Source organism: Propithecus coquereli, unplaced genomic scaffold (assembly GCF_000956105.1).
Source record: "Propithecus coquereli isolate 6110/MARCELLA unplaced genomic scaffold, Pcoq_1.0 Scaffold126, whole genome shotgun sequence".
In the NCBI taxonomy this organism is placed as follows: domain Eukaryota; kingdom Metazoa; phylum Chordata; class Mammalia; order Primates; family Indriidae; genus Propithecus; species Propithecus coquereli.
Window position 1 is genome coordinate 5277196 of NW_012136747.1, and position 21084 is coordinate 5298279.

At 57.6% G+C, this 21084-nt stretch overlaps 1 protein-coding gene across 2 annotated transcripts in view; it reads left to right on the plus strand.

Annotated features, from left to right (window-relative positions):
* MFNG (MFNG O-fucosylpeptide 3-beta-N-acetylglucosaminyltransferase) overlaps window positions 1-12252 on the plus strand; it is a 14885-nt gene extending 2633 nt beyond the window's left edge. Inside the window, exons 2-8 of one of the 2 annotated variants that reach the window (XM_012638033.1) lie at window positions 3217-3265; window positions 3620-3722; window positions 4164-4317; window positions 6037-6122; window positions 7858-8023; window positions 9630-9715; window positions 11779-12252. In XM_012638033.1, coding sequence (XP_012493487.1) covers window positions 3217-3265; window positions 3620-3722; window positions 4164-4317; window positions 6037-6122; window positions 7858-8023; window positions 9630-9715; window positions 11779-11845 — 711 coding nt within the window. In that variant the 3' untranslated portion in view covers window positions 11846-12252. Of the gene's footprint in view, window positions 1-3216; window positions 3266-3619; window positions 3723-4163; window positions 4318-6036; window positions 6123-7857; window positions 8024-8248; window positions 8315-9629; window positions 9716-11778 lie in introns of those variants that run through there. The other variant, XM_012638034.1, reaches the window with a different exon arrangement.
* The last annotated feature ends 8832 nt before the right edge of the window (window positions 12253-21084 follow it).

The following is a 21084-nucleotide window of genomic DNA, read 5'->3' on the forward strand; positions in this document are numbered from 1 at the left end:
TTTCTCTTTGTGACCTTGGCCAAGGCCCTCCCTCTTTTGGCCCTCAGTTTCCCCATCTGCACGGGACAGGGGTGTCTGAACAGGGCCTGAGCGGGTTAACTCTGGCGCTGGCGCCTGCCCAGCTGGTTAAGGGCAGTCGGGTGGCAGGTGGGCCTGGTGGCGGGGCTGGGGCTCGTGTGCGGCCTTTGTCCTGGGCGAGGGTGGGCTGGGGAGGGGGTTTTGTGTTCTCAGGAAGCCTTTCTCTTCCCTAGTCCCCTGTGGGCGGGAGGGGGTGGCAGCGGCCCCACATCTCCCCGCGCTGCAGCAGATGGTCCCCAGCCACCCCTCCCCTGCCCCAGCAGGCTGCGAGTCCCTTTGTTTCCCGCAGCCTGTGAAGTTTTACCCATTGTCAGGGTCCCTTCCTTAAACAAATCCGATGCAGCCCTCAGCTCAGAGGAAACTGCCCATCGCTCTGCGCCAGCCGCACGTGCCCTCTCCTGCCCCTCTGGACCGGGACCTCCCTTCCCTCCCCCTCCCTCCGCTCGTGCCCTTTGCTAGGCTCACTAGTGTCATCAGCAGACGGACGTCCCCTCCATCTTGGCCCTCGCTCCAAACTCGAGAGAGCTCCACTCTGATGGCTGCTGGGTGGCAGAAGTTTGCCAGGGAGCAGGGCAGGAAAGGCCCGGCTGCTTTTCTGGGGTCCCTCGGGGCTATGTTGAAGACAGACTTGGGTGGGGGCAGAACAGAGCGGGGAGGCTGGGGAGGAGGGCGAGGCAGGCAGCAGGTGAGGAGGCCGAGGCCGTGGGTTTCGGTGGGAAGAGCGAGTGCTGGCCCACGTGAGGGTGGGGTGGGCAGAGCTGCCGACAGGCTGGATGTGAGTGGGAGAGGGAGGGGCGGCATCGGGACTGTGACTCCGAGGGGGTGGGTCCCCGCAGGTGGGAAGGCGGGACAGGTCTGGGGGAGGCAGAGGGCCTCAGTCAAGTCCCAGGGGAACTGAGAGCTTGGGCTGGGGCGGTGCTGGGCGGGAGGTGGACTGCGGGTCTCGGCTTCCTGACGACACTGCCGAGGGCCTGGGCCGTGGGTGGAAGAGGACTGGGGCCCGGGCTGGGACGGCCAGCGCGCTTCCTGTGGAAATCCAGGGACCGCGGGAGACAAACCCCAGGGAGGGGGGCTCAGAAGGGGGATGCTGCCCGGGCCTCCCTGAGGACAGCCAGGTGCTGGGTGGGACAGGAGACACATGGGACCAGGCCTGCAGCCTCCAGGATGCCATTGTCTGGTGGGAGAGGCCAGGTGATAGATTTCCATAACTCAGGGCTGTTAGCCAAAGGAGGATCGGGGACTGAGGAGGGACACAATAGTAGCTGGAAGGGTGTCAGGGAAGGCTTCCTGGAGGAGGCGATGCCTGAGCTGGGAGTCAGAGGGTGGCAAGAGGGCACAGCACGTGCAGGGGCTCTGATGGGTGTGTGTGTGCGTGTGTGTGTGTGTGTGTGTGTGTATGTATGTGTGCGCGCGGAGGCGCGCGTGTGTGGCTTATGTGGGGAACTGAAAGAAATTTGGGCTAAGAGAACCCCGGTGGCAGGAAGTAATGACGTAAGGCTGCGTCAGGCAGCGGGGGACAGGTGGCCCCTCACTGGCCACACTTAGGGGAGGCTGGCCTCTATCCCAGGGGCAGTAGGGAGCCATAGAGGGTGCTAGAGGTTGGTGGTGGGTGTGGGTGTTATCTGATTCTGGTCCTGACAGGAAAAGTATCTGAGGAACGAAGCAGAATCTTGCCACAGTCCGCTGAAGGGTGATGGGGCTCAGAAGCAGGCCTGTGGCCGTGGGCCCTGGAAGACAAGATTGGCTGCCTCCTCCCCTTCCTGTGCCAACCCTGACTTCCACCTCCTGGCCTCCCGTGCCTCAGTTTCCTCTGAGGGACAAGAAGCTGCCTGGCTTCACTCTTGACTCTTCCTTGCTCTTTGATACACAATGTTGCTCTCGCAGCCTTTCCCATCCCTCATTTCACAGATGGGCAAAGGCAGGCTCGAGGCAGGGGCTGTTCTCATCTGAAGGGCTAATTCCTGGAAAGGAGGGAGAGGTTTGGGAGTGAGCAGGGAGGGGCGTTGCAGCTGGAGGCCCTCACCTGGGAGGGAGGCCAGGGCTAGGCTACGGGCGTGGCACCTGCCGGGGATGGGGGAGTCTGGGGCCTCGAAACAGGTGGGACACTTGGAAGGGTTCAGAATTGTCTCAGGCCCTGGGCAGGGCAGGCCAAGGGCTGAGGGCGCCCTCGAAGGCCTTTGAGGTGCTCGGCGGACAAGAGGAGCCGCCAGGGCAGCCGAGAGGCTGTGCACGGGCTGGGCTGGGCGTGGAGTGGCCGTGAGACCAGTCCCCAGGCCGCACGTCTTCGTTTTGTTCCTGTGCTGCCCCTGAAGGCCTTTTGCCTCTGCCTCTCATCCGGGGCTGGGTTTGGTTTATTTAGGGGTTGAGCAGCTTTCACCTGCCCGGGAGGTGATGAGAAGAGGTCCAGGGCCTGTGGCCTTGGATCCCAGCTTGGCACTGGCCAACCTTGGCCCGTCACTTAGCCTCCATTTTGTCATCCGTGAAGGGGACAGATTGCCACGCCTGCTCATGGGGTTCAGAGAGGGCCGTTGGGGACCGGGCATGCAAAGGCTCTTGGTGGGGTGCGTGTCCAACCCGGGAGAGCTGGAGGAGGCCGTGACGCAGCATCTCCGAGACGCTCAAGGCCCCTGCACTTGTGCGGGGGTTTGTGTGGCCGCGGGAGCATGACTGTCTCCCTGGTGTCCCAGGGTGTGGGCATGTGGGTCTTTTCACTTAAAGTTGTTTCCTGAAAGAGGGTTTAGGGTGGTGTATATGTGACTGTGGAGAGGCCAAGTGTGACTGGTGCGTGTGTGTGACAGAAGAGGGACAGAGTGTGCCCAGGGTGTGTGGCCGTGGCCGGGGCCCTGTGGACGCTGCTCTGTGAGGGGGTGAGTGTGTGAGACCGTGGGCTGGTGCACACTCTGAAGTTGTGTGTCTACAAAAGCTGGGCTGCGTATGTGTTTCTGTGTGCGTGTGGTATGTTGTCCTAAAGGAGCACGTGACCGTGAGAGGGGTGTGTGTCTGTCACTCGGAGGGGACAGAAGTCTGCTGTGTGTCCACCTGGACAGGAGGGCCATCTGGGGCCTGGCTGTGGGGGGCTGAGGATTGGCCTGGGGCTACCCTTGGCCAACCCGAGTCCTGCTCCATCCTCCTTCCTAGACGTTCGTCTTCACCGACAGCCCAGACGAAGGCCTGCAGGAGAGACTGGGTAATTGCCTGGCCTGGGTCGGGTGGGGGCCTGTCGGCTGTTGCCAAGGAAAGTGGGGTGGCTGCGCCCTGGCCTGAGGGTCCCGGGAAACATGGGGAGCCCAGGTGGGCAGCAGGCTCCTTCCCTGGAAACTGGTGTGGGCGTGGGCAGGGGCTGTGCTAGGTAAGACCCTGGACGCCTGGGTCCCTGCCAGCCTGCTGTCCCCTAGCTCTGTGGCCCTGGGCAGGTCTTCGCTCTTTGGGCCTCAGTTTCTCCGTGTGTAAAATGGGAGTGGGGGCCCCTCTGAGACCGGGCCTGGCTCTGCATGCTCAGAGGGGGAGGAGGACAAGGTCCCCTGACTCCTCACTTCTCCAGGGTCCCACCTTGTGGTCACCAACTGCTCTGCGGAGCATAGCCACCCAGCTCTGTCCTGCAAGATGGCTGCGGAGTTCGATACCTTCTTGGCCAGTGGGCTTAGGTGAGTGTTCCTGGGTCTCTGGGAGTAGGTGTGGCCTTAGCCTCAGGCCACCTCCTGAATTAATGAAGTGGTCCAGGCCCAGTGAACATAAGCCCTGGGCCTCCTGGGGTCTGACTCCAGCCATGACCCACCTAGCAGGCAGTGTGCAGTGGGCTTAGTAGACCAGCTGGGTTCAGATCCTGCCATTCATTGGCTGTGTGACTTTGGGCAAGTGTGTTAACCTCTCGGATCTGGTCCTCATTTGCTAAGTGAGCACACCTTCCTCACGCGCTCATGCAACATGCTGCTTGGCACAAAACAGATGCCGCAAATGTTAGCCACCCCCATCCGTAACTGTCGACTGACTGTGGGGGTGCAGGGGAGCCTGGCTGGTTAGCAGGCAGCCCTAGGCTAGCTCGGACTGCGCCCCGCAAAGTTTACTGTCTCCCTTCCATCCCACAGGTGGTTCTGCCACGTGGACGATGACAACTATGTCAACCCGAGGGCACTGCTGCAGCTGCTGAAAGCCTTCCCGCCGACCCGCGACGTCTACGTGGGCCGGCCCAGCCTGAACCGGCCCATCCACGCGGTGGAGCCCCAGCCCCGCAACCGCACGGTCAGTCCCTCCCCTCCTCCTTCGCCCATTGGCCGCTCCGCCTGGGGGGCAGGGGTGTGGTGGAGAGGGGAGGCAGGTTCTGGGTTTCAGATTTGGCCCTTTCTCTGTGGCTTTGGGCTGGTGGCTTCCCCTCCGGGCCTCGGTTTCCTACTCTGTGAAATGGGGAGATTGAGATAATGCAAGTAAGGCACGGAGAGGGGCACACGGTAAGGCCTCGGTCGCCAGGAGCAGTGGCTTTTCCTGGTCACACAGTGAGCACGCAGGTGAGCCGAGGCTTCCCGTCTCAGGTGGCAGGGCTCCTAGCCACCTGCTGTCGCCATGTAGTTGTACAGGTTGTTAAAGTGCTAGATCACTGCTGGGCCAGGTGACAAACTGCTGCTGCGCGAGCCCCAAGGCACTCCCCTCCCTCCCTTGGCACTGTCTCTCTCTAGACTTCGCCACCAACCAGTGACGGAAGGACTGACACCCGGCACAACGGGCCCCAGTACCGGCTTCAGTCCCAGACCCGGACTGACACTGATTAGGGTTGCTAGATTTAGAAAAGAAATAAACCCATAACTGGGATACCCAATTAAGTGTGACATTCAGATAAACAATGAAGAATTTTTTAGTGTAAGTATGCCCCCTACATTGCATGGTTCTCTCCCCGTCCCCAGGACCCACCAGGCTTCAGGTGTTGCAGCGGCCCAGGCCTGGGGCTCCCCCGGTCCCAGGAGAAAGGCAGATCCGGTCCCCTGTGTAGAGGCAGCGCCTGGTGCAGGAGCGGGCGCTCCGCGGGGCTCTCCCTCCCCCCCAGCTCACCATCTGCTCCGCTAGGAAAGCAAGAGTAGGAAACACAAAGCCTTAATTATCAGCACTTACCAGCCTCTGAGCCCTAATTAAATCCTCTGGGCCCCGGGGCTGTGTGCACGAGGGAGCGAGTCCAGGTGAGCCTGGCCTGCCGCTCCCACACCGCGTCAGCCCCGCCACTCACCTCTGCTCAAGTGCTTTGCGTTTGGGGTTGAGAAACGCACTCCGGGGCCTGACTGCCTGGGTTAGCGCGCCAGTCCTGCCACCTCCTGCTTTGTGACCTTGACTGAAGTCGCCTAGCCTCTCTGTGCCTCGGTTTCCTCCTCTGTGAAATGTGTGATAACAACCCCTCCGCACAGGGTGGTTGTGGGCCTGGGAGAAAGAATTAAGTGAGGTCATCTGTCCAAGCCCTTGGAATGGGACTTGGCACGCGTGGGCACTAGAAAGAGCCAGTGATCGGTAGGGGACTCAGTCACCTTCGTTTCTGAGCCACGTCTCTCCTGTGCGTGTTCGGTGCCCGACTGGGCGCACCCAGGCCCTGTCAACCTAGGCCTACCTCAGTGGCCTGGGGCAGCAGCTTGGCAGCCCCTTCTAAACCTCGTGGAGTGAGGTAGGGACATTTCTCAGAGGAAACGAAACGGTAAGGTGTGCTGGGTGGTAAATAGCACACGTCCCTTTAACCAGAATCCAGCTGGACTTGGGTCTGATTAGCGACCTTACCGCTCATAGTTAGCTATGTGACTTTGGGCCTCGGCTTCCTTCCCTGTAAAATGGGCATAATATTGCCAGGCTGTAGCAAGACTCTAGTGAGATGCACACTAGCTCTTGAGCCATGTTGGTTGGGGTGAAGCGTGGCCTGGCTGGTCCCCCTCACCACCCCTACCCCCGCAACCCCCACTCACTCTGCACTTTGGCCTTCCTCTCCCCCAGAGGCTGGTACAGTTCTGGTTCGCCACCGGGGGTGCCGGCTTCTGCATCAACCGCAAACTGGCTTTGAAGATGGCCCCGTGGGCCAGGTAAGCAGAGACAGAAGTGGGCAGGAGGGCGGGGAGGGGGCGGCTGCCGGTTTACGTGAGGGGCCTTTGCAGCAGGACGGGCTTGAGAGTGAGCGCAGGAGAAGCTGCCCCCCCCACCTGTTCATCTGTGCTGCAGAGCCGGCCACCCTGCCCTCGGGGTGCACATTCCAGTTACTTGCTGCCAGGCACAGGAAGTCGTGCAATCTTCGAGAGCCTCAGGCCTCCCGTCTGTAAATGGACCTGGTGCTACAATGGCCAATGGTGGCGTGAGGGTTCAATGAGCAAATGTCCAGGCTGGCACCTGGCAGGAGCCCGGGAAACACTGGGCCCCGTTTGCAGCCCTCTTCTGACCGTTCCGTGCCACGGGACAGTGAAGGCCAAGCACGGCGGCTCTCTGAGAAGAGAGAAGGGCCTCTGGTTGGGGGCAGGAGGAAGGCTTCGGGAAGAGGTGGCATTTGAGCTGGGACAGCCCTAGAGGGCCCCGGATGAGGGGACAGGGGGGACAGGGGAAGCCTAGGTAAGGGGGTGGGACACTGGTGTTCTGGACGTGGCGAAGGCCTGGCGTCTCGAGGTCTTCCTGGGCAGGCCATTACTATTATTAACAACATCAGTGGCCACTACCGTGTATTGGGGGTTGACTCTGAGCCAGGCCTGTGCTTCGCCAAGAGGTCGCAGCGCCCGGGGGAGAAGGTGGTGTCCACCTTGTTTCTGTAGCTGAAGGACCGAGGCCCGCCTGAGGTCGCCCAGGTTCAAGGTTACTCAGCTGCGGGTTTGGCTCCAAGGCCTGTGCACTTTGTCACCGCACAAGCCTGCCCTGCTTTGCCCTGGCTGGGAGGGGTCCCCTGGGGGGATCCGTGCGGGGGCAGGAGAGGACATGTTGTCCCAGGGCGTGTGTCTACCACGGGTGTGCACGGTGCACAGGACCAGGGCCATCCCTGTGCCTGGGGTGGCCCATCCAGGCTATGCCCCACTCTGTGTCACCTCTGTGTGGATCAGCAAAAGCTCCCCCGCTCCTGCAGGTGCGGCTCATGGGCACGCAGCCTGGGGAAGGGAGTGCGGCTGGATTCTGCGCCCGCCCGCCCCTTGGCTGGGCGTCCTGGGAAGGGGCAGTGATGAGGTGCAGTCAGGTGATGCCCTTCCTGGAACCTGCTCGTCCCCTCCCTCAGCTCTGCCTGACTCCAGCTTGTCCTGTGAGGCTCCATTCAAAACTGCCGCCTCTTCTGGGAAGCCCGCCTTGGTCTCCCTATGCCCCCCAGGCCGAGTGCGTCCCTCTGACTCAGCACCAGTCTTACTCTGAGTGACCTGCTCGCCTGTCTGTGCCCAGCGTGGGGGCTGCTGTCGAGGGCAGGGAGTGTTCCTTCCTCTTCTCTGTATGCTCAGCCCTAGCCTGGCGTCTGGCACCGGGTGGACTCTCAGGCTCAACAGTGAATAAATGAGGGAATGAATGAGTGACAAGAGAGGGAGAGAAGGAAAGATACATTTATAAAGGGCCTCACCCACCCTTCCTCCACCAATCCTCAAACAGCCTGTGCAGGCAGCGCCACTGTCGTCCCCATTTCACAGACGAGGAGACTGAGGTTCTCCAAGCCGTTCTCTGTATGGCTTGCTCGAGGCCGTACAGCACACAGGAGGCAGCACTCTGCTCTGCCAGCTGGCCCTGGCCGAAGGCCTTCGGCTGGGGGCTCTAGGTGGGGAGGGCCTGGGCCGGTGGCTACAGTCCAGCTCTGCCCCTCAGTGGCTCCCGTTTTGTGGACACGTCTGCTCTCATCCGGCTGCCCGATGACTGCACCGTGGGCTACATCGTCGAGTGCAAGCTGGGCGGCCACCTGCAGCCCAGCCCCCTCTTCCACTCCCACCTGGAGACTCTGCAGCTGCTGAGAGCGGCCGAGCTCCCAGAGCAGGTGAGCTGGCCTTGGGGCAGGTGGCAATGGGGGAGGGGGCTGGGGAGGGACCCCCAAAGAACATGAGGTCTCCCCTGCACCTCCCTCCTGGTATTTGAAAGCAACCTGGAACTCCAGATAATGGGGCTTGGCTATCCCCTATTGATAGGGAAACTGAGGCACAGGTGGCAAAGGACCCTCTAAGGGCACACAGTGACTCAGCCCTCTCCACTTCTAACCCTCAAGGGTTAGCGTTGGTGTGGCTGAAATTCTTCGATCTGGTCCCCAAACGCTGGCCGGAAGGACCTGCACAGACGAGGTGAAGCTTGTCTGCAGGTTCCCACGCCTCTGCCTCCCCACCCCTGCCTCCGCCCTTCTCGCCACTCGCCAGCCTTCCCTGATCCCCACGTCCCCTCTAAGGAGCCAGGCTGGCCCCTCCTGATGCTTCCCATCGGGACACCCTCCTTTACCGCAATGTATCCGTCCTCTGCTCCACGTTTTGCCTTCCAACCCCCAGTAACCTTACTGGGCAGGAACAGACCCGCCACGGGGACACTCAGGCACAGTGTTAGGCTGGGGACAGAGCGGGACCGTCCCACCACCCGGCAGGTAATGGCTCTGCTCAAAGGTCAAACTGGCTCTGCCTCGCAGGTGCCACCCTCCAACTCTGTAGGTGGTTCTGGTTAGCAGGGTCCCTGGGATCTTCTGCCCGGCAGCCTGAGTCAGACCCTTTTGGGTGCAAGTGACCGAAACTCAGCGTGGACTGGTGAAATGAAAACAAAGAGCATCAGCTGGCTCACAGAACTGAGAAGCCGAGGGCCCGGCTTGCCAGGTCTGGCGGGCTCTGGGTGTTCAGACGGCATCCCAGCCTCTCCCCTCCCTCGCCTGCTCTCCCCCATGCTGGCTCCATCCTCCGGCAGGCTCCGCCTCCTGCTGGCAAGACGGTGGCCCCAGGTTTCCACCCCACCACTGGGGGGGACTCCTCCTTCCCCAGATCCAGAGCTGGCACCCCCTGGCTGATGGCCGGGCTTGGTCCCATGACCTGTCTCCTACCTTCTTTAACTTTCTGGTTCCTCATGATACTCGATACTCACGTGAGGGCAGTACTGACATGATCCCATTCTATGGACGGGGAACCGAGGCACACAGCTGGCGCAGGCACGGGGCAGTGGAACCCTAGCCGGGTGGCCCCAAGCCTGCCGTGTTCTACCGCCTCTGAGCTGAAACCATGATCCCATGTCCTCATGGCACGGGGGACGAGGGGCTCAGGATTTGCCAGGGCCCTGCAGTAAGCGTCAGAAAACCTCAGTCCTAGTCTAGACACACACGTTACTGGAAAGGTGCCTTTCTCTGTTGGGCCTCCGTTTCCCGATCTGTAGGCTGAGGGTGTCGTGCCGGCCTCCCAGGTAAGCTGACTGCGGAGGAGCGAATGGCATCATGGGCGTGAGAGTACCTCTGCCACGCGGGGTGGGTTCCCTGGGGACCCATTAGAAGACAGCTCCCGCTGGCAGCCACGGAATCTCAGGTGTAGAGGCGCGTGCCTCCTCTCTCCCGCCAGGATGCTGCTCCCTTGCGGGGACCCCCAGCAGGACACCCCCAACACTCTTCTCTGTTTCTCCCTGCCCAGGTCACCCTCAGCTACGGTGTCTTTGAGGGGAAACTCAACGTCATTAAGCTCCAGGGCCCCTTCTCCCCTGAGGAGGACCCCTCCAGGTGGGTCTGGGGCTGGAAACTGTGGCATGGGAGGAGGGGGTGCCGAGTCCAGGTGTCCAGAGATGGGGGTTGGGTGGCAGAGGAGTGGGACAGGCCCTGGTGGCTGACAGCACAGAGCTCGGAGTGGAGGCGGTGGATTTCAGTCCCTGCTCTGCCACTGGCTTGCTGTGTGACCTTGGACAAGTGTCTTGCCCTCTCTGGGACTCTGTCTAGATATGGTGGATCTGCAGGGCTCTCTCAGCCCTGACCCTCTGGGGTTCTCCAGGAGCCCCTGGGGGACTGAAATGCCTTCACTGAGCGAAGGAGATGTTCTCCTGGTGGAACCGCAGGCACTTGTGGGGGATTTTGTTTTTTTAGGCTCTTGGTTTCTTTGACACTCTCAAATGGTTCTTCTAGGTGGGTGGGGGGATGGAATGGCACCTTCTAGTTCTGCCCAGAATAGGCCACGAGACTGGTGCCACTCAACTCAGCCCCTGATTGGTGTAGAGCACAGCCGGTGACACGCAGCTTCCTTTCCACACACCCCCGCTGGCCAGCTGTGGCTTGTGCTTCTGGCGGTGGCTGGCGGGGGTGGTGTGGGGAGGAGCGGGCCGGGCACGTGGACTCCTGGCCCAACAGTCCATCCTCAGAACTGATGCTTGATCCACTCCCAGCTTCTCTGCCAACTGGTGGGCTGGCTTCTGCTTGAATGCCCCCAACCACGGGGAGCTCCTCCCTCCCATGAAAATCTGTTCCATCTCTGGGAAGTCAGTCCGCTCCCCACCCCCCATCCTCTACTCCCACTGCTGCCCCTTGTTAGTGACATGCAGAGGGCCTGGGAAGTGGGCGAGGAGCCCTGATCCTACCCTCAAGGGAGTGAGCAGGGATTCAGGGAGGCAGCAAGTAGGGGAGGGGATAGGGTGAGCTCTGGGCCCACTTGAGCGACAGAGACTTGTCCAGAGAGGGTCCTGGGGGATGAGGAGTCCAGGATACTGGGTGTGTAGGGGAAGAAGGGGAGTGTGGGGTGTAGGCTATCATGGGAGAGTGTAAGGAGAGCCCTGATGTTGCCTGGGGCGTGGGGGCTAGACACCTCCCTGAGGAGGTGACATTAGGACAACACGTAGGACCTGAAGGGCTAGCAGGAGTTAACTAGAAGAACAGATGGCAGAGTGCTCCAGGCACGGGGAACAGCATGTGCAAAGGCTGGTGGCAGGAGAGGTCTTGATCTGCTCAAGGAAGGAAAGGAAACTGGCGTAGCCAGAATGTGGAGAAGAGGAGAGAGTGGTGTCAGATTCAGGTGAGGAGGTGGCAGGGGGCCTCCCTGGAGCCTTTGTAGGCTCTGTCTGGACTTGGGATTTATCTGAAGTCTGCGACCCTTGGGGGAACCAGGGTTCCTGGCCCTGAGGCTCTACAGAGCTGCCTGTCCTGGGGCAGAGGGACCTGGGGGCCAAGGCTGCATTGAGCAAGTTGGACGTTACAGAGTTGGACAGAGTTTGGCTCAATATAGGGAAAAAAAATTAAAAATTCCAGGATGAAAGAAGCTGTCTTCTAATGGGATGAGCTCCCCATCAGTGGAAGTGTATAAGCTGTAGCTAAATTGCAAAGAGGTTTAAGAACTGATGTTAAATTTCCTCTGAAGCCGAGGATTCCAGAATTCACAGGTTGCTGCCTGAGGGGGCTGGAGCCAATTAGAGACGCGAATGCGTGTGGTTGGCTGGTCTGGCCATGGCTGAGGTCTCTTCATGGCTTCTCTGGCTTTGGAAGTTTCTCTAGACCAGCGGTTCTCATGCGGGGGCAATTTGTCCCCTGGGAGACATTTGGCAACGTCTGGAGACATTTCCGATTATTAAGATTCAGGAGGTTGCTTCTGGCATCTAGTGGGTGGAGCTTAGGGACGGTGCTAAGGGCCCTACAAGTCACAGGCAGCCAGCCCCACAGCGAAGGATTGTCTGGCCCTAAATGTTAGTAGTGCTGATACGCAGAAACCCAGCTCCAAACCGTCTCCGTGACATGCGCCCCCAGGAGCCTGTGGGGGCAGGGGAGAGTGCGGGTGACCGTCCTGTCTGCTTCTGGTCTCTTTGCAGGTTTCGCTCCCTCCATTGCCTTCTCTACCCAGACACACCCTGGTGTCCACAGCTGGCTGCCCGATGAACCCTGAACTGCTGGGCCAATGTTGGGCTGAGGCTTCTGACTCTTCCCCACCTCCTCAGGCAGCACTGAGGGCCCCTGCAAAGTGCCCTGTGGTAGGCAGTCCCCGCAGGGCCTCTGGGTGGTGGGCGAGCCCAGGATCTGGGTGGTAGCTGGCACTGAAGGCATCCCAGGCCCCCGGGAGGTGAGTCGAACAGCCCACGGGACCAGGTGGACCAGGGGATGGTCAGAGGGAACTAAGCAAAGCCCATAGGGCCGTTTCGGGGAAAGGTTTTGCAGCTCTATACCCCATCTTCCTGCTGTGAATGTGGATGTGATGGCTGGATCCCGGGCAGCCACCTTGCTGCTGTGAAGAAAAGCCAAGACAATCATCTATAGCTATCCCCTCCAGCATCTGGTTCTGTAAGAAAATTAAACCTTTATTTGTTTAAGTCTCTCTTGGTCCAGTTTTCTGTTACATACAGCCAAAGTGTTCCTGACTGGGGTAGAGCTTTTGATCTCTCTCACAGTGGTGACGGTGGTCTCTTTTGGTGGCATGAGATAATGTTTTTAAAGGGCACAGCATGGAGTCTGGCACAGAGAATGGAAGGGCCCAGTGAACGGTGACTGTCATTAGTGTGTCGTGGTGTGTGAGGGTGTGCGTGTGTGTGTGTTCGGGAGGGAGCATGTACCCTTCTACACAAGCCTGTGCATGAGGATGTATGTGTGGTGCGTGCATGTATTTATGGCTGTGTTGCACATACATGTGCATGATGTATACACGTAAGTGTGTGTGTGCCAGGAGGTGCTGGTGCTGGGAATGGTTTCTCCTTTTCTGTGCCCTCAGGGCCTGGGGTGGGGGCGGTCAGAGAGTCGGGGAAGGCAGAACGGAGACTTGGAGCTGAGGGATTCAGCCTTGGGTGTCAGGTCAAAGTGCCTAGGGGCAAGTTGACAGCCAAGGCGGGTACTGAATAAATACAAGTGCCCTTAGAATTTTGGATCCCAAGGAGGTTGGACGAATGAATGAAAGTGAACGTGGTGAAATTTCGGGCATGGTGGCACATGGGTGGGGGTTGGGGATGGGGGTCTCTTCTCCCCACCCTGTATCGTGCGCAGTGATGCTGGGAGATGGGGTCGAGGTGGGCTCTGGGCTGGGCAAGGAGGAGAGATCCCGAGGGCTAGAGGGTCCCTCACCCAGGCAGCCGTGGTCAGGGCTCCTTTGGAGCACGCCCTCCACCCTTGAAGGACCAGAAGCCTTGTTCCGGCCACATCTGTGTCTGGGCTGTCTCCTGAGCACCTGAACCCCAGGCCCTGTTTTCTGAGGAGGAGAGGTCCAGAGAGGGACTGCGTGCGTTTGTGGTCACACAGCGAGTCAGGTGCACAAGCCCAGCTGCTCGGGCTCTTCCAAGCCTTTGTTCTCTCTGGGCTGACCTAACGCTGGGTCTGTGGGATGTGAGCCGAGGGAGGGCGGCCCGTGCCCGCAGCCCGGTGGGGATGGAATGGGGCCATCCGCAGCCGCTGTCTGCCCCACCCGCCCCGGGAAGGCTGCTGGTAGCCCTGCTTTTAGAAGCAGCAGCAGATTTTCGGGTTGTTCCCAGATCCTGAGGGTCGGGTGGAGGGAACAGGACTCGGGCCATCTGCTGCCTCCATTGTCCCAGAATAGCTGGGGGTAGGGAGGGGGAGCACAGTCAGCAAGGATCAGAATTGGGATGGAGGAAGGAGGGAGTCTGGGTTTAACTGTTTGTGTGTCTGTTCGGGAGGTTTTGAAGCTCCCTGTGCCCTGTGCTGGGGCGACCCGTCTGGGCCCCAGAGGCAGGGGCTGGGAGTGGGATGGGGGCAAGGCTGGACCACCTTGTCTTGGCCTTGCTGTGCCCCCGGGCATGTAGCTGCCCCTCAGCCTCCTCACCTTTAGCTTGGGGCTGGTGAGCCTGGCTGCCCTGCTTAGGGTGCTTGTGGATGGGACAAGTTGAGGGTTATGGTCGGCCACTGACCCTTGGGCTGGACACCTGAGGGTGGGCCCCATGGTAAGGGGGACAAAGAGTGACCACAGAATGGGAGCCCTGCCCTGGGCACGCATTAGAAGGAGGCTGGAGATGTTCTACAGCGGCGGCTCCTCCAACCAGCCCCCACTGCCCGCGAGGAGTGGACAGGTGAGCCTCCTCTCCTCTCAGCAACACTGAACCGACGCACCTGCACCGCCTGTGAGCCAGGCCTCGTGCAGCCAATGAGCGGGAGGGACCCCACACTGGGAGGCTGGTGACCTGCAATCCAGCTTGGCCCTGCTGAAGGTATATATGTCAAGAGAAATATTAATGCAAACATAAGTGTGCACCAAGTACATGCCGGGAGTCGGGCACTGTTCTAAGTGCTTTACATAATTAGCTTATTTCATCCTCACCTAGTTGAAATAGGTACTATTATTATTCCCATGTTACAGATTAGGAAACTGAGGCACAGAGGGGGAGAAAGCCCCTGGTCCATGTCACAGACTTTCTAGGTGCCAGAGCCAGGTTCGAGGCAGCCTGGCTCTGCAGGGGTCGTCTCACTGTGGGATGACCTCGAAGTGTCAGAGCCTCGCCAGGCCTGGGCTCCACCCTTCTGCCCGCTGTGCCCTTAGGCAGGTGACTTCGCTGTGTACTGGCCTCATCTGTAAAATGGGCACAGTGACTCCTATGTAGCATGGTGTGAGGCTTTGAAATGCTACACAGAAATCTCCTGAGGTGGGGTAGTTGTTTGATCAATACCATCCCCCTGCCCTCTCTGAGCTCAAGTTCTCGGCTGAAGAGGGGGCAGCGGGGGTGCTGGGCTGGCCATCCCCTCCACCCCCCACCCAGGTCTGGTATCACAGCAGCCCCCCCACTGTTCTCTGGCTCGGGCACAACGGCCTCCTTCCTGCCCTTGCCAGGTGCCAGGTTCTCCGCCGGCACCAGCTCCTCCCTCTCCCTGGAATGCATCCCCCATCCCTGCATGGCTGGCTTGTTCTTGTCAAGCTCCGATGTCCCCTGTTACGGAGCTCCCTCACCCCACACCACAGAGCAGTCACCTGGCGGCCGTCAATCATCGCCCTTCGCAGTGACTCTCCGCGTGCCCCTCACCCTCGCAGACATGTCTCTCAGGTACGTCTTGTTGCTATCACCACCTGCCTATTGGCTCCACGATCCCAGGATGCTGTTGCTTCTGTTCACTGCAGCTCGTGACCTGACATAGTAGATGCTCAGTAAATATTTGAGGGACGAATAGAAAAATGAGTGAATGGGCTTCTCGGATCTCTTCCAGCTCTGGCAGCGTTTTAAGAGTCTATGAAAGGTGCTAAAACCGCTGGGGCAAGGGGTTAGGGCTTCATAATGGAGGGATCAGGCTGGTGGCACCAGAACCCGTTGGTCATTCTTAGTATCACTCAAAAAGGGAAACCCTGACCCCGGGTGCTCTAGATGTGATGCAGCAGGAAGGTCACAGCCTCGCCCAGGAAGTCTCCTTCTCCGGATCACTGGCCCTACGTCAGATCAAGCCTCGGATGTAAAGACCAGTTTACCGGAAACAAGAGGACAGTGCCACTTGTTAAATGACACCACGAGGGCTCGATCCGCCGCACGAGGTGGCCAACAATGAGGAACACTCTACGGGACCAAGGACCTGGTTTCTTCAACAAGTAAAATGGCATAAAAAGGGACGGGAGAAAGAACTGTTAGAGATTAAAAGGGATTTAAGGGACACAACGCCGCATTGCAACGCATGGGCCTTGTTCAGGTCCTGATGAAAATACGTGAACTGTAGCAAGCCATTTTTGAGGAAAATGAGAAAATTTGAACATGGACTGCATAATAGATGACACTAAAGAGTTGTTCACTTTATTAGGTGTGATAATAATATTGAGCTTATTTTTAGTAATGTTCTAATGCGTGAGTGATACATTCTGCAGTATTTGTGGGTGGAACGATCTGATTCTGGAGTTTTTGTTAAAAAGGAGCTTGAGGGGAGGAGTGACGTGAGAAGGGCCAGGCGGGGGTGGTCGTCGGGGCTGGGTGATGGCGCACGGGAGTCCCTCCTGCTCTTCGCTCTACTACTGTGGGCATTTGAAACTTGCCATAATAAAAAGTAAGATTAAATAAATAAAAGAGGGTCTGTGCCATTTCATTTCGCTGGCTGTGGCCCTCCTCTCCCCTCCCCTGCCCTGTCCTCCATGCCCCACATTTAGGCCCGGAGAACATCTGTTTTCATCAGGCACAGCTGTCCTGGCTGCACTTCCTGTTGTCCCCAAACACCCGGAGAGGGAGAGGCAGACTTTGATGGATGCTGCCCTGCCTGGTTCGCATTTGGCCTGTTGCCTGGTTTCCCTGAGGCCCACCCCGATTTCTTTTGGTTCTGAGCACTTGGTCCCAGCTGCTTTGTAACCCACTAGCACTTTCCCCAGGCACATTCCTCTGCCCTCCTGCCCACTGTCCCCACTCCGTCCTCCAATACGAATTTACTCTCACCTCGGATGCTACACAGGGCAATCAGGTGCAAGCCCTGCCCTCAATAGGGAGCTCAAATCCCAGTTGGGACATTATTGGAAACAGGCATATCATGTAAACAATAATAAAATGCAACTGTAGGGCACAGGCAGGGAGGACTGCATTCTGGGGGTGTGTAGGGCAGCAGGGGTCAGGGACGCCTGATGTGTTGGACCTGGGTCTTAGGCCATGAGGTCTGAAGGAGCAGGAGGCACCACGCCCTGCCTTGCAGATAGGGCAGTGGAGACCCCAAGGAGAGATACAAATATTAGCTGTGGTTACGATTACCACTATTTTCACAAGCGTACTTATCTTGCAGGATAAAGGCAAAGGTGTGCGCTTGACACTGTGTTCACACAAAACAGAAGGGGCATTCTCCCTCCTTCTCTCTCTACATCTCCCCCTGAATGACTTCATAAATTACCCCCCGAGCAGAGACCCTCCTCAATGCGGTTCTGTGCCTCACGGCATCCAGCACAGCGCGGGGCACAGAGCAGGCAGTCCGTGAAGACCAACCGGTTATCGAGCTCAGTGTTCAAACTCAGGCCAGTACCAAGCTGGCTGGATAGAATCACAGGTGCTCGGATATTTGGTAATGACAGATTTCAGGGCTCTATATTAGACCCTCAGAACCCAAGTCTCCAAAGAAGGGGCCAGGGAGTCTGCATTTTTATATGGCTCCCCAGGAGGTTCTGAATTGCTGCTGGGCTGGAGAAGGAGATGGGGAGTGGGCGGAGGTGAGTTCAGCACCACGGACAGAGCCACGGAGCCACCTCCATCCATTCTCCTTCCCGGGACTCGCTGAGGGCAAGGCCAGTCCATGTGTGTATGTGGCAGGGGTCCACAGTCCAACCCTGACGGGGGCCAGGTGGCACCTGTGGTCTTGACCCCCACGTGACTCAGCCCTCGTCCGCGCTTCAGCAGCGAGTTCCAGGGAGGGCACTAGTCCTACCGCAGCGACAGCTCTGACGCTGTGCAGGGAGGGGCCGTATAATGAATATCCCCCCGATTTCTTTTATAAGTTGGAAGTGACCCCCATACTGTGCAAGCAGCAAAGCGTGAAGGCTGAGCCTGTGTGAATAAATTAATCCCCCAAACATGGTTTGAGCACCTACTGTGTTCAAGGGCTGTGCTGGTAGCCAAGGGGCATGTGGGGATGAGAACGATATGGCTGCTGCCCCGAGCAACCCGCAGCTTGTCAAACATGGTTCATCGATTGTTCGAAAGGAGAGCAGCCTTGAAGATAACCAGACCCCGAGCCAGCCAGTGTGCGTGGCAGAGAGGCGGCCGGGGGAGTGGAGGGAACAGGCATTCGGGGGCAGAGGCTTCTTGACTTTGAGAACTGGCACTGACAAGCTGTGGCCTTGTGTGGCTGCTTTGCTCTCAGAGCCTCGGTTTCCTAATCTGAGAAATGGGAGTGACGACATCCCTCCTTCTGTCACCCCCCACACCCCAAGGCATGTGGAAGGAAAGCGACCCCCGAGGCATGTGGGGGGAAAGTGCCCAACCAGCCTGGTGCCCAGGACCCAGCCAGAGCGCCGTTCATCCACTCACAGACTCCACATTTCCTGAGGGTCCGCTACACGCCGGGCATGGTGCCGGGTCTGGAGAATAAGGTGGACAGGAGCCGGCACCCTGGGATCTGATACTGGTCAGACACTGCCTGGGAGTGAGGCTGGCGTGGCTCTTCCTCTCTTCCTCTCTTCCTTCCTTCCCCCAGACAGGCTACGTTTCCAGCCTCCCTTGCAGTGAGGGCGGCCATGTGACAATTCTGCCTGATGGATGTGCCCCACTTGCACGCCTGGCCCATAAAACCCTCCCCCATGAGAGGAACTCGCCCGTCCTCCTCCCAGGCTGGATGGAGAGGACTCTGGGTGAGAGGAAGGTGGTACCTGGAGATGGGAGAAGCCCCCGTCCTAAAATGAGCACCCAGAGTTTGTCCACCAAACAGCGGTGCTGAACTGTTACAAGCACCAGTGACACACTTGTGTTGAATTGAGCCCCTGGGTTTTTTTTTTTTTTTTTTTTTTTGAGACAGTCTTGCTCTGTTGCTTGGGGTAGAGTGCCGTGGCATCAGCCTAGCTCACAGCAACCTCAAACTCCTGGGCTCAAGCGATCCTTCTGCCTCAGCCTCCCGAGTAGCTGGGACTACAGGCATGTGCCACCATGCCCAGCTAATTTTTTTTTATTATTTCAGCATATTATGGGGGTACAGATGTTTAGGTTATGTATGTTGCCCTTGCCCCGCCCCCGAGTCAGAGCTTCAAGCGTGTCCATCCCCCAGACGGTGTGTATCGCACTCATTATGTATATATACACCCATCCCCTCCTCCCCCCTCCCACCTTCCCGACGCCCAATAAATGTTATTCTTATATGTGCACTTAGGTGTTGATCAGTGAAACCAATTTTCTGGTGAGTACATGTGGTGCTTGTTTTTCCATTCTTGAGATACTTGACTTAGTAGAATGCGTTCTAGCTCTATCCAGGATAATACAAGAGGTGCTGTATCACCATTGTTTCTTAAAGCTGAATAGTACTCCATGGTATACATATACCACATTTTATTAATCCACTCATGTATTGATGGGCACTTGAGTTGTTTCCACATCTTTGCAATTGTGAATTGTGCTGCTATAAACATTCAAGTGCAGGTGTCTTTCTTATAGAATGTCTTTTGTTCTTTTGGGTAGATGCCCAGTAATGGGATTGCTGTATCGAATGGTACTTCTACTTGTATCTCTTTAAGGTATCTCCATATTGCTTTCCACAGAGGTTGCACTTGTTCGCAGTCCCACCAGCAGTGTATGAGTGTTCCTATCTCTCTGCATCCATGCCAACATTTATTGTTTGGGGACTTTTTGATAAAGGCCATTCTCACTGGAGATAAGTTATCCGGCTAATTTTTTCTATTTTTAGTTGCCCAGATAATTTTTTTTCTATTTCGAGTAGAGACAGGGTCTCACTCTTGCTCAGGCTGGTCTCGAACTCCTGAGCTCAAGTGATCCTCCCGCCTCGGCCTCCCACAGTGCCAGGATTACAGGCGTGAGCCACCGCGCCTGGCCCAAGCCCCTGGGTTGTAGGGTGTCTGTTGCTGCAGCACCGAGCCTACCCTGACCAATACAAAGCAAACAGGTAGACAAGCAGGAGTGCCAGAGAGCGATGGCGTGATGAAGGAGATAAACAGGAAGGGGACAGGGGAGGGTCTCTGGGGAGGACACACTCTGGATTTATTGTAAGTTCTTCTGAGCTTAACTGATGAACTTCCAGCATCTCAGTGGCCCTGGTCCGAAGTTCCCTCGCTTTGACCACATAACTTCCTTCTCAGGTCTCCTGAGATCCCGTCTCACGTGAGATGACTCTAGTCCTCCCCCTTGGGGATTATAGTTCAAGGACCTGCTGACCAGGTTTGTCTTTAATTCCCTGGGCTGGAAAGCTGCCCCTTCATGCTGTGTAGCCCCAGCCACCTTCCTCTCCCACCCAGAGCCTCGCCTGCTGGGTGCAGAGCCCTCCGGACGGAACTACAGCCCCCGACTCTCCAGCCCGCGGACTCCCCCAGCTTCCTTCAGTGTTCAGGCGAACGCATCTTCGCACCCCTGATGACTTTACAGAGGCAGGATACAGACCGTGAGTGTGAAAACCACCCGATTTACCAGCTGGTTTGCAAGAGACATTCATGTAGTCTAAATCCGTTTTATTGAAATCCGATTATTGTTAAATTAAATTGAAATAAATTCTAATACATAAGTAATGTGTTCACTCTTCCATTTATCTATTGCTGAATAACAAACTACCCCAAAACTTAGTGGCTTAAAACAGCACCAACACTTCCTTTGCTCATGCAGCTGCAATTTGGCAGGCTCACTGGGCAGCTCATCTCGGACGCACTCGGTGTTGGCTGGGGGGCCCCAGGCTGGGGCTGAGATCGTCTAGGGTTCCCCTGCCTGATGCCTGGGTGGGGAAGATTTCCATAGCTGGGGCCGGAGCAGGGGGTCCTCTCAGGCGGCATCGCGCCCTATCCCCGTGAGGCCCCCCGGCGCCAGGTTGCAGGGTGGCTGGCACTTTGTGTGTGGCTCAGGGTCCCAGCTAAGAGAACCAGGTGGACGCTGGGTCGCCTCTTGTGAGCTGGTCTAGGAAGTCAGGCGGTATCACCCCACTGGAAGCCAGGAACCGAAGCTGGCCTGTGTTCAAGGGGAGAGGATTTGGACTTCCTCCGTTTTAAAAATGACATCATTAATTTGAAAAAATTGTGTTAAAATAATATATAACGTAACATTTGCCATTTTAACCATTTTTTCTTTCCATGTCACAGTGAGACAGACATTTTAACCATTTCTAAGTGTACAATTCAGGGGCATTAATTTCAGTCCCAACGTGGCGCAACCATCGCCGCGCCTTTTCCGTAATGTTGACGCAGCATGTTCTCGAGGGCTGTCCGTGTTGCGGCATGTCAGAACCCCTCCATCGGCAAGACAACATACTGTGCTGTCGTCTGTATGTGTCACATTCTGTCTATCCATCCTCCGTCGATGGCATGTGGGCTGCTTCCGCCTTTCGGCTATTTGAATATGCCGCTATGAACATGGGAGTACGCGTATCTGCCTGAGTCCCTGCTTTCCTTTTCCGGGCTATGCACCCAGACATGGAATTGCCGGGTCCTATTACAATTCTATGTTTAATTATTTTGAGGAGCTGCTACACTGTTTTCCACAGCAGCTGCACCAGGGTTCTAATTTCTCCACATCCTTGCTATTTTCTGTTTTTTTTTTTTT